Here is a 13,677-nt window from a genome sequence, read left to right as displayed (position 1 = left end):
CTCTCCTACAGCAACCGATGAAACTGTAACTTGATCCCCTCCAGCACCATTCTCCTCTATCTGTCTATCTACAATTTCTTGAAGCTTTCCCTCACCATATCCCTTTGCAACTTCCAGACATGGTAGGGGGCTTGCTTTTAACACATTGCTATAAAAATCACGTGCCTGGACCACAGTGACCAAACGATGTCTTTTACCTTCATACATCACCACCAGTCCAACTGGAATCTCCCATCTGAACTTGATATCACATTTCTTAAGTTCCTGTACAAGAAATGCAAAATCTTTCCTTCTCTTTAAAATCTTTGGAGGAATCTTTTTTAAAACCAAGACTTCTTGCTCAGCAACTAGCAATTTAGTATCATAAGCAGCTTGAATGACTTCATCTCTAATTACTCTCTTTGTAAAATAGACCACCACATCTCTGGGTAACTTCTTCTGTCTTGCAATCCATGAATTAACACGAAAAATTTTATCCATACTTCCCTCAATTTCAGATGCTGGCTGACCCAATACCGCTTCCAAAGCCTCAGAGATCAGCTGCTTTAAATCTTCTTTAGAATTCTCCTTTAAGCCCCTAATTCTAATAGCATACTGCATCTGATGATACTGAGCGAGGCTCAATTCTCCATCCATTTTGTCCCTTATATTTTCATTTATATTTTCATTCTCTAATATCTTTGCTTCTAATATAGAGTTCTTTTGACTGAGATCCTTCACTTTAACATCCAGCTGTTGCACACATTCAGCTACACTTTCAATCATAGACAACATGTCTATCCTCATTGCTCTAAACTTCTCTTCCATCTTCTTCTCCAACTTCTCCTCCAGCTTTTTCAACTTTTCATCCATCATATCAGATATTAATTGTGAATGCTTTTCAAGGGCATCTTGTAAATCCTTAAGCGTCAACGCCGGAGGAGGTACAGGAGGAAGCAAAGCTTGCAACGAGGTCTGTTGCACCGGGGAAGACCCTGCATTCCGAAGAGCTTTAGAAGTTTTGGCCGCCATCTTTCATCACTTTCACTTATTGCGCACTTTCACTTTAAAGCTATAAAATCCGTTGAGCTAGAGAGTAAAAAATAAAAGTCCACATCACCTTGACCTCCTGTACCGCTCTGCCTGCATCTTGATACTCAAAAGTATTCCTTCTGGCAGGGGTGGTTGCTAACGCCTGGTTCTGCTCCAAAATCACGGAGCAGAGACACTGCGCAGCTCGGAGCAACCCAGGCTTCGGGGGGGCTCGATCCTTCAGCCGCCCAAACTCTAAGCTCAGGCGGCTCTGGAGAGCTCAACCCCTACCTGGGGCCTCACCCCCTCCTCTTCTCCCGAGGAGGGGGCTTCAAATCCATCTAAACAGCTGATCGGCGCTGTTTACGATGGAAAAACACAGCTGCGGAGCGGACAGCCCGAAGGCGGCTGTCTTCGGCGCCGCGTCGCCACCGGAAGTCCCAGCTATCATCAAATTTCTTGTGATTCCCAACCCATTGACACACGTGAGCTTTAAGGGATTTCCAGAAGGTTGGGGGAAATGGGGAGACCTTATTGCAGACTGACCTGGAATTTAGTAGCAGTGGCTAAAAGCCAGGGCTTCTGAAGATCAGCTGACTGGACACCAGGGTTGAGATCAAAGAGCTGGAACATAAAACCTGTAAGACACTAGGCCCATTAACTGACATTTAAGGTTTGTGTCCTCTGATTAAGGTAAATGAAATTATTAACACTAATCTTTATTGATAGGCCACTCTGCATCAGTTTATCTAGTGCCCTTCTAAAGTCTTCTAAATTGATGTCCATTAGCAAATTTGCTGGCAGTGAATTCCATAGTTTAGATATGATTTCTATAAATAAATACTTTATCAGTTCTGAATCTCCCTGCATTGAGAAGGGCATCCTTTATCTTTCCCAGTTATTTCAGTTGCCATTTTCTGCACAATAATTTTATTTGTCTTTCTAATACAATTGTTCATGTAATTATTATATTTTTACTGTTCTGTATATTAAAGTCTATTCAAAATCAAGTTGTTTTTCCACTTGAGAATAAAGTATTTCAACCTATATAAAATATATGCTAACAGAACTGCTTAATTTCTGGATTATTCAGCTTTCAAGTGTTTTCCCTCAATGATTGGTCCATTAGTGGAAGAAAGTGGCAAGAAGGTGACAAGCAACAGGGAGAAAGCAGAACTATTCAACTCGTTTTTTTGCATCTGTATTTGCACAAAGGGGAAAAAAACCAGTCCAACCTATCAAAAATAGTACCCTAAAAACAGATTAGAAACACAAGTTAAAATAAGCAAGAAAATGGTAAGTGAGCACCTGTCCACCCTAGACGAGTTGAAATCTCCAGGACCAGATGGACTACACCCCAAGGTTCTGAAGGAACTGGCAGATGTGATCTCAGAACCACTGAACTATATCTTTCAAAGATCCTGGAGCATTGGGGAACTCCCAGAGGACTGGAAAAGAGCTGAAGTAGTTCGCATCTTCAAAAAAGGGAAAAAAAATGGATCCAGGAAACTACAGACTTATCAGCCTGACCTCAATACCTGGGAAGATCTTGGAAAAGATAATCAAGCAACAAATCAGTGAACACCTAGAGGCAAACAAAGTCATTACCAAAAGCCAACATGGGTTTGTCAAAAACAGATCATGACAGACAAATCTTATTGCATTCTTTTACCAGGTGACAAAATTAGTGGACCAGAGGAATGCTGTGGATATAATTCGCTTGGACTTCAGTAAGGCATTTGATAAAGTAGACTACAACCTACTACTTGATAAGATAGAAACGTGGGTTAGACAGCATCACCACCAGATGGATTCGTAGCTGGCTGACCGGCTGTACTCAGCATGTGGTCCTCAATGGAACTGCATCTACATGGAGGGAAGTATGTAGTGTGTATTGTTTAGGGCTTTGATTTAATTCTGTTTTAATTTTTATACCTTATCTGTTATTTATAGTGTTTTAATTGCCCTGTACACCGCCCCGAGTCCCTTCGGAGAGGGGCGGTATATAAATCCAATAAATAATAATAATAATATAAGGAACAGTTGCTGGAATTGGGTATGTCTAGTTTAATGAAGAGAAGGACGAGGGGTGACATGATAGCTGTGTTACAATATCTCAGTGGCTGCCACAAAGAAGAGGGAATCGAGCTATTCTCCAAAGCACCTGAAGGCAGGACAAGAAGCAACGGATGGAAACTAAACAAGGACAGAAGCAGCCTAGAACTAAGGAGAAATTTCCTGACAGTTAGAACAATTAATCAGTGGAACAACCTGCCTCCAGAAGCTGTGAATGCTCCATCATCATCATCATCATCATCATCATCATCATCATCATCATCATATTATTATTATTATTGTTGTTGTTGTTGTTATTGTTGTTATTAAAATGTCCCAGAACTGTGCCTTGATATTTTGGATGGTTTTGTATTTTTTTATATTTCCTTGAAATAAAGATTTTCTTCATTTAAGCTCAATTCCTGATGATTTTATGGACATATCCATAGAGAACTTTTGGCATCATTGCAGAAGTGATTTGTCGTCCAGACTTTTTTTTTTAAACTTCCACATTTGGTTTACATCCAAGGATATCTTAACAATCTTCCATTCTAATGTTTGTTAGGTCTGACCTTGCTTAGCCTTTCTGAGATCCACCAAGGACAACCGGGGCTGCCACTTGCTGAGTCACAATTAGTTGGAAGGATTTCAAAGAGGGGAAACAGCAAGTTTTGGAGATGTGCAGTCTGAGGCTTACAGAAGAATCTATTGTTTACAGAATAACAATGTTGGAGGGACCTTGGAGGTCTTCTAGCCCAAACCCCTGCTCAGGCAGGAAACCCCTACACCATTTCAGACAAATGGTTGTCCAGTTTTTAGAAACTTCCATTATTGGAGAACCCACAACTTCTGGAAGCAAGTCCTTCTACTGATTAATTGTTCTAACTATCAGGAAATTTCTCCTTAGTTCTAAGTTGCTTCTTTCATTGATTGGTTTCCATCCATTGCTTCTTGTCCTGCTTCAGGTTCTTTGGAGAATAGGTTGACCCCCTCTTCTTTGTGGCAGCCCCTGAGATATTGGAACACTGCTATCATGTCACCCCTAGGCCTTTTCATTATATGTGCAGCAGGGGGCTAGAATGAAGACCATTTTGTAGCCATATGTGCTGATATTTTTCCCCCCTGGATTTATTTTCTATATCATTTACAGTAAATACTTGCACAAGCCCATTGTAATCAACAAATGTTTTTGTAAAACCATTTGTAAAACCAGTGATAATCAGTTTGCAGTGTTATGTAACTCATTTTCTTCCGATATCATTACCTAATGATATGAAAACTACTTTTATTGCTTGGGAATTCTAGAAAATGGTAACAATATAAAATTTTGGTCTGGGACACACCTGTTTCACAAATTATGATAAACTGTTCCATATTTTTTCAAACTCTTGGTAAAATTAATCCAGAATGTTCCCAAAATCTCTTCCGGAGAATTGGGAGACCATCTGGTGCATTGTTTTGAGAAGACATGGAGAAAGAAAATAAAAGCTATGCCGTACAAAGGGATGCGGTGGCTCAGTGGGTTAGGACGCTGAGCTTGTCGATCAGAAGGTCGGCAGTTTGGCGGGTCGAATCCCGAGTGCCGCGTAACAGAGTGAGCGCCTGATACTTATCCCAGCTTCTGCCAACCTAGCAGTTCGAAAGCATGTAAAAATGCAAGTAGAAAAATAGGGACCACTACGGTGGGAAGGTAACAGCGCTCCATGCGCCTTTGGCGTCTAGTCATGCCAGCCACATGACCACGGAGACGTCCTCGGACAAGCGCTGGCTCTTCGGCTTTGAAACGGAGATGAGCACCGGCCCCTAGAGCTGGAAACGACTAGCATGCATGTGCGGGGGAACCTTTACCTTTACCTTACAAGTGAATATCTGCTTCCATCTCCTATATGAACTTTAGGAAGTATTTTAGATTATTTTTATTATATTGTACATCCACAATAAATTTTATTTTGCTTCTTATAATATTTTATCACTAAAACATTAACACAAATACAGGAATTATTTTTTATAAATAATTGACATTATAAAATGTTACATGCTATAATATATTGTAACTGACTTGAACCTTGAGGCGGAAGGCACAGTTGAACTAATGAAAATGATAAACAATAATTTGTTATTACAGAATTAACAGATGAAATACAGGCAACTGAGCTCAAGTTCCAGAAAGCTGCCGGTGAAATTACATATTTTAAAGAATTAGTCGTGTAAGACACTTTATTCATACACAATACTATTCTTTTTTGCTTAACAGTTTGTAATTATTTATGTGAATGCTACAGTAATTGAAAAGTTAGAGTGTATCTTAAGGTTAATATATTCTGCATTTTTGTTTGAAAAGTATCCCGTGTACAAGTATTCACACATACACATACCGAATCAAGTCAAGATCCAGCCTGTTTCCTTTAGTGGCCAACTGGATAGTTCCAGATAGTCCACTCAGAGGACTTAAAGGCTTAAATCCTGTTTATCACTGTTTCCCAACAATGCCCATGATTTTCAGATAAGCAATAAAGACAAGATCTGACTAATGCATTGGTGGAGAAAACAGTGTGACAGTGTGATTAACTAGTCCTATCCATTTTTACCATTTTTACTATCAGAGATATATTAGTGGGAAAAGTTTATGTAGTGGATTGTGAAAATTATAGTACTCATGATTGGATTAGGTTAAAAGAAGCCTTTACAGGTAATGCTTGCGTAACAATGGTAATTGGGACTGGCAACTCCATTGGTAAGCAACACTGTTGTACTTTGTGATGTAATATGACTGGGCCAATTTACGATGGCAGTGGCAATTCCACCTGCCCTTGTTATATAAATCCCACAAGGTCGAGCATCTGCCTGCATCATTGCCCTTTGTGATCTCCTGCTGTTTTCCCCATTGATGTTGCTTCTCAGAAGTGAAGGATGCAAACGGTTGTCCTGTGACCATGAGACCCTGGGACTATCATAATTGCAAGCCAGTTGCCAGCACCTGAATCATATTCACGTGACTTTAGGGATGCTGCGATGGCTGCAATGACAAGGAACGGTTGTAAGTCCCTTTGTTCAGTGCTGTCATAACTTTTAATGGCCACTGAATGAGTGGTCGCTGAACAAGAACTATCTGTAGAATATCCTTTGGACATTTTCTTAAAATTTTTGTATAGATAATAATACATCTATGTTGATCCACCTGGGCCAGAATCCATTTCCATCTACTACTAAATTGCATACAGGTAGTCCTTGACATACAATCATTTGTTTAGTGACCATTCAAAGTTTTAATGACACAGAAAAAAAGTGACTTAAGACCTTGTGCTTATAACCGCTGCAGCTTCTGCACAGTCATATGATTAGAATGTGGACACTTGGCAACTGGCATGGATTTATGAGAGTTGCAGTGTCTTGGAGGGTCACCCGATCACCATTTGTGACTTTTCCAGCCAGTTTCTGGTAAGCAACGTCAATGAGGGGAAGACAGATATGCTTTACAACTGTATGAGTCACTGCATGGCAAAAAAGTTCATGAGATCAGGCATGTCTCACTTAACTGCTTTGTTTAGCAGTGGAAACTCTGGTCCCAGTTGTAGTTGTAAGTCAAGGACTATCTGTATATAGAAGCACCGGCTTCTCTGGCTTACTGGAGAATATCAGACTGATTCCTATTGAATCAGAACCTGGGTCCGACTGGCAGCTGGAGCAGTTCTCCAAGAATTTGGGCAGGGGACTTGTTGCGCTTTAAAAAATATTCACCTCAGGCTGTTCATTGTGGTACATTGTCCAACTATGACTTGAATAACAAATGTGATTCGTTTGATTTTAAAATATAACCCAAACTTACTAGTTTCTGTGCTGGTGGTTGGAATAGAATAAGGCAATACATGTTTTCTTTTGTGAATTCATAGTTCTAATCTGGAATATATGTATATGTTTGTATATATGTATACATACATGCAATTCAAAGGAATCTATATTGTAGTTTAATACTTATCCCTATTTTAGCTTTTATAACACATGTGCACAGTTCAAACAAAAGAGGAAAAAAACAGTTAGGGTTTTTGTCTTGATGCTAGTTGGCTGTTAATACTGTCTAATCTCAGATATTTGCATAGTACAATTTTGGTTTGAGAACCATCTAGTATATTGGTGATAGATTTATTGCTTGCTTGCATACATTTCTGAGTTTTCTCATGCCAACTTATAAATAAAAGTGTATATTAAAACAATATTTAACTTTGTGTAGTTTTGCTGAAGTTTAGAACAAGCATTAAAAAGCTAAGCCACTTTATTACTAAAATTCTTTCTTTTTTAAAAGAAGTAAAATTGAAATAATTCCATGTTTTGTATTCCAGAAAGAAATCAAAGGAATGTGAAGACCATCAGAGCGAATTTCAAAAGTTGTCATCTGAAATCGGAATAGCTAAATCTCGGTATTAGACATAATGGTTACAAATATATGAAATGGAGGTGGTGTTTATAACTTCTATTTAAATAATTGTGTTCAGTGTCGTAGCACGTTTCATAGTTGTTTCATATTTCATGATTTTTATTTATTTGTTACATTATTTACCCTGCTTTTGCACATACTAAAAAATATTTATTTATTTATTTATTTATTTATTTATTTATTTATTTATTTATTTATTTATTTATTTGATTGATTGATTTGTATACCGCCCTTCTCCCTAAGGACTCAGGGCGGTGAACAGTGACATAAATATCAAAATGCACAAATACAGAAATTGAAAACAAATTAAACCCTATGCTAAACATAGAAGATTTGTCTAATTTTCTTAACCTAGATTCCTAGTCTCTGTTTCCTAACCTGTTTATATTATACTTCTTTTACTAATTTTCAATTTATTCGGATCATAAGTCTGTTATAGAAAGCTCTATCTTCTCTTTGTACAATTATTAAACTTTTAAAAGTTTCTTTTAATTACATGGATTTGTATTTTTATAAATATATATTTCTAGGTCTCATTTTGTTACATTTCCTGTAATTCATTTGGACTCTTATTTAATGAAGAGAAGTTCTTCCCATAAACGTCAGTTCCATTTACTATTAAGGGCCATTTAAAATGAGAGAGACAGAGAGAATGTATATGTGTGTCTGAATATTTCAGTTATGTTATTTTTTTTGTTTTACATTTAGGTTTACTCATATAGTGACAGAAAAAGAAAAATCGTTACTTGCCTGCCAACAAATGTATCAATGTTTACAGGAAGAAACAATTGCGAAAGAAAAAAGGGAAGATAATTTTAAAAAGCGAACAAAGATTTTGGAAAGTGAATTGGAAACAATCAACAAGCTTCTGAAACAGCAAGAGGAAGAAATAGTCATCCTTAAGCAAGAAAGGTAATTAGAAATGTCTTGGCTACAGGTGTAAGTGTTTTTGCTAGGTTTTCTTTCCACATGCAATACTCCTCACTCAAAATAAATAATTACACATGCTGTTAGTGTGCAATAAAAGAATATTATTTTAAATAAAAAGAAAAGTATTTTGTACAATCTCAAGCATGTTTACTCATTAGTGATTCCCATTGAACTCTACAGGTCTGCAGTGTATATACCTAAGATAGAACCCATAACCAGCCAAGAGTAATAACAAATAGCGGTCCTAACTGAGATTAATAAAGGTTCAATACCATTCAGGTCAATGGAAGAGGTTAACAATTTTTTAAAAATCTATTTACTTTTATTGTGAAGACTGAATGATTAATTTTCTCTGATATGCCATACCCAGCTTTTATTATAGACATTGGAGAAATGAAAATGCCCAAAGCATTGAATATATTTTATCTAAATTGTCATTTCAACTTCTAACCAAGTAGCTTGATGACATGGGATGGAGGACTGTATAGTACAGTATAGCTGACTCAAGAAATCTGGGAGTTGAAGTCCATGAGTCATAAAAGAGCCGAGGTTGCCTACCCTTGGTATAGTAGATGCTGTTACTGCTTTTTACTTAGTAATGTTCAAGAGAAGGGGCTCATATTGTCCCAGGCAGATGACCCTAGCAACCAGAGAAGAAACAAAACTGGGTTTCCCACAATTTCACTTGCTATTTAGCTGTGGCTATTTATTTACTTCCTCACCCACCTTACTAATTTGGATTCCCATACTGTTGAAAGGAATTCACATGGAAGTTCATATGAATTCAAGAGTAATATGAGATTTAAGCTTGGGGTGCGATGGCTCAGCAGTTAAAGATGCTGAGCTTGTTAAGTGGAAAGCTGACAGCTTGTGTTTGAGACCTGAGCACTGGGTGGGCTCCCGTTACTTGCCCCAGCTCCTGCCCACCTAGCAGTTTGAAAGCATGCAAATGTGAGTAAATAAATAGGTATCACTTTGGTGGGAAGATAACATTGTTCCATGAACCTCAGTGCATATTCATGCTGGCCACATGACCACCAAAATAACTTTGGATAATGCTGGCTCCCTTGGCTAAGAAATTGAGATGAGCATGGCCCCCTAGAGTCAGAAGTGACTGGAGAGGGGAAACCTTTACCTTTTATGAAATTTAAATAGTAGTTCTTATTTCATACTATATACTATCATCGCATTATATGAATTCTCAACTACATTATGCCTCTGAAAGTAATGCATGCCTATCTATTTTTTAAGGGGGTAATAGTGTTATTATGTTATGATAAAAATAATTTTCTGTGTATTTTTCTAAATATGCTATCCTATGGGAGATCTTTGCTGCTTTTGTCTGGTAAGTGGGATCATCAAACGAGCTTGCAAACAAATATGAAACATGAATCCACTACGCTTAGTTGTATCACCTGTGCGACAGGTTCAGCATCATAAGATCACAACCTTATTACAATAATTAAACTTTTTTGGGTAACGGTACCTTGTTCTTTTATTTATTGATTTGATTTTTATAGCTGCCCGTTTCAACAAATGACTCTGGACATGGTACATTATAAAACATAAAAACAAATTAATTAAATAACTAAAACAGTACAAAATACATACTAGTCACCAAGTAGAACTATTGTCATGAATGAAAATGCAGCCAGGAAATGGGGCCACTCAGAAATCCAGCCCCAGGCATGTATCCAGGACCTCTTTCCCTTATGAAAGGCCAACAAGATTGGAACCATCCTTATCTCCGAAGGGAGAATGTTCCAGAGGGCAAGGGCTATGGCAGGGAAGGCATGTATCCTGGTTCTCACCAACCAACATTCCTTGGTTGACAGAACCCATAACATGACCAACCTGCTGGACTGAATTGAACAAGGGGAAACAACCTGGAGAAAACGGTCTGTTAGGTAGCCCAGTCCCAAGCCATGAATGGCTACAAACTGATAACCAACACCTTGAATTGTACCTGGAAGCACGCTGGCAGCCAAGGCAACTCACATAACAGTGGTGTTACATGTGTCAGATATCTGACACACGTTAGTCCCCCTGCAGCTGCATTCTGCACCAGTTGAAGCTTTTGAATGCTCTTCAAGGGTGGCCCCATGTAGAAGGCATTGCAGTACTTCAGATGAGAGGTCACAAGAGCATGACTGTCCATGAGCAAATCCTCCTTGTTTCTTAAGTCGTTTGCTGTGAAGACATTTCCCCAATTTGTAGATGCCCCAAATCACTCTTATCAGTGAGAGGGGTGGCATAAATATTTAATAAATAAATTATGGCACACGGATACACATGCTGGATTTATGCAGGCATAAGTGTTCCTGAGATAACATAGTGTGTCTTAGACAAATGGGAGCATCACATGGCTAGGAATGGTTAATTAATCATTTATATATTTCATTACACTGTTTTTCCAAGGGACTAAGTAAAAATTCAGGGTTTTTTGCCCTGAATTAGGGCTACAATGTTATATACCTAGGCAGTTTTAATATTCCAATACATATTCCAGCCTTTCCTAACAATGTGTTTAGATTACAAATCCTATCATTTCTCTGTGAGCATGACCATGTAGCTGGCCTGAAAAGTAGTTCCTTATCTCAGATAACTGTGGATTGATGCCCAAGAAGTTCTATGTAGATATTTTTCTTTAATTTTTTTGAAAGGTAATTAATTTTTCACCTTGGAATTGGTGTATCGGGATTGTGGTTAATTCATTATGTAACATGCTAGTCCTAATATGTATATGTTTGTATTTTAGTATAATGCTTATCAATTCACGCCTTGCTCTCCAATATTCTTTAATCCAAGAACATAAATAGGTTCTTAAGATCTATAATTGTTGCTATTTTTCAATAGATGGGATCCAATAATATAATTTTCCTCTTTCCTAAGTGTTCCCAAATAGAATTACAAAGTGTACTAATTGGTGATAGGTCAGGATTTGATATGTACAATCAGATAATTCTCCCATATCTACTATTTTCTAAAAGCAGTTGCAAAGACAGGAGCACAGGCAAAAGTCAAACAGCTGTGCTTATCACCTGTGTACTTTTTTCATTCTAAAGTGAACTCGCATATATGTTGTTTCCCTCTAGGGAAAATGTGTCCTGATTTTTGAAATATAGATTAGGGATGCAGGGAAAGAATTACACATGCCCTTATACATACCACTCAGCCAATTCAAGTAGTGTACTAGATCTCTTTTGTGTGTCTAGAGATAAGGCTGACCTCTTCTCGGAGGTCACAGTACACCTTAGCAACAATAGCGACCATCAGCCTGTAAGTGTGACATTGCAAGGCCGCTCAGATTTAAGACCAAATAACATGGCTGACAGATGGCTCACCAAAAAGGTAGAGGTGACCCAAAATAAAAGGTTAATTTGGGCCAAAGTTGGTAGTAAAGCAATATTAGAATGCCTTAAAACAGAGAATGCTACTAAGTGGGCTAGAACAATACAGTCATCTACTACTGACTGGATGTCAGCCTTTCATTAACTTTGCACCAGTAGTTATAAGCTCTAATTTTAGATAATGCCTGAATTGTATGAATTCCCAATTCAGCTCTAACTGCTGCAGCAGATGTTCTTGGATCTACACCCAAAATGCATCTCAGATGCTGGGACTGTGTTTGTTCTAGGACTATGGTTGAGTAAAGACCCCAAATTTCTGCTCTATACAAGAGCATTGTGGTAACCTTAGCCTTATAAACCTTGAGTAATGGGGCTAGGGACCCTGGGTAACTATGGTTCTTTAGTTTGAGCAATAAATTCAAATGGGCTTTTGCTCTAAATGTACTCCGTTGATGATGGCAGGCCCAAGATCCAGTCTTGGAAAAAGTTACGCCCAAATATACAAAGGTATTAACCTGCTCAATTGGTTCACCATCTAATTGCCACTTATGTCTCTGATGATTTCTTCCAAACACCATTATTTTCGATTTAGATTTGCTAATGATTAGGGAGTTATCCTGGCAATAAGAGCTGAATCTTCTTAATAGCCTACGTAATCCTACTTGTGAGTATAATAATAAAATCATATCATCAGCATAAAGCAAGCTGTTACAGTAAGTATTTAGGATCATCGGCATGTGTACCATGGTATCCTTCATTAACCCTGGCAAGTCATTGATGTATAAATTAAATAATAATGGGGCCAGGATACACCCTTGCCTTATCCCTTTATTTGTGTGAATCCTGTTAGTCAGGGCCCCATTAACCCCATACCGCACCCTCAAACAGGTACTTGTGTAAAGGGCTTTAATCAAAGCCAGGAGTCTGGGTTCTATTTTAAGAGATGTCAATTTACTCCATAGTACGTCTCTATTTACCATATCAAATGCTGCTGTAAGGTCTATGAAAGCAGCAAACAGGGGTCTCCTCTTATAGGCATATTTGGCAATTAGATGGTTCAAGACAAAGCAGTTATCAATAGTAGATCTGTTTTGTCTAAAACCTCCTTGTTCTTCTGTGAGGATGTTGTTTTCCTCTACCCAGATTTCAGTTCTGTTCAAAAGGTTGTTGTTGTTAGCTGCGAAGTCGTGTCCGACCCATCGCGACCCTATGGACAACATTCCTCCAGGCCTTTCTGTCGTCTACCATCTTCTGGAGTCCATTTAAGCTCACGCCTACTGCTTCAGTGACTCCATCCAGCCACCTCATTCTCTGTCGTCCCCTTCTTCTATTGCCCTCGATCTTTCCCAGCATTAGGCTCTTCTCCAGTGAGTCCTTCCTTCTCATTAGATGGCCAAAGTATTTGAGTTTTAGCTTCAGGATCTGGCCTTCTAAAGAGCAGTCAGGATTGATCTCCTCTAGGACTGACCGGTTTGATCGCCTTGCAGTCCAAGGGACTCGCAGGAGTCTTCTCCAGCACCACAGTTCAAAGGCCTCAATTCTTTGGCGCTCAGCCTTTCTTATGGTCCAACTTTCACTGCCATACATTGCAACTGGGAAGACCATAGCCTTGACTATACGCACTTTTGTTGACAGGGTGATGTCTCTGCTTTTTAGTGTGCTGTCTAGATTTGCCATGGCTTTCCTCCCAAGGAGCAAGCGTCTTTTAATTTCTTGGCTACAGTCCCCATCTGCAGTGATCTTGGAGCCCAGGAAAATAAAATCTGTCACTACCTCCATTTCTTCCCCATCTATTTGCCAGGAATTGAGAGGGCCAGATGCCATGATCTTGGTTTTCTTAATGTTAAGTTTCAACCCAAGTTTTGCACTCTCCTTCTTCACCCGCAACAAGAGGCTCTT

At 38.6% G+C, this 13,677-nt stretch overlaps 1 protein-coding gene across 1 annotated transcript in view; it reads left to right on the top strand.

The window, feature by feature from the left end:
* The window catches only part of LEKR1 (leucine, glutamate and lysine rich 1), a gene marked incomplete at its 5' end in the record, with an annotated part of 51,422 nt that overhangs the window by 23,695 nt on the left and 14,050 nt on the right, over window positions 1-13,677 (top strand). The window contains 3 exons of the mRNA XM_081329993.1: window positions 5,192-5,273; window positions 7,404-7,481; window positions 8,207-8,410. Of these exons, the coding sequence (XP_081186119.1) occupies window positions 5,192-5,273; window positions 7,404-7,481; window positions 8,207-8,410 (364 nt within the window). The remainder of the gene's footprint in view (window positions 1-5,191; window positions 5,274-7,403; window positions 7,482-8,206; window positions 8,411-13,677) is intronic.

Source organism: Vipera berus (assembly GCF_964194415.1).
Source record: "Vipera berus genome assembly, chromosome: 5".
Classification (NCBI taxonomy): domain Eukaryota; kingdom Metazoa; phylum Chordata; class Lepidosauria; order Squamata; family Viperidae; genus Vipera; species Vipera berus.
The sequence above is the reverse complement of the archived record's forward strand: the minus strand, read 5'-3'. Positions and strand labels throughout refer to the sequence as shown.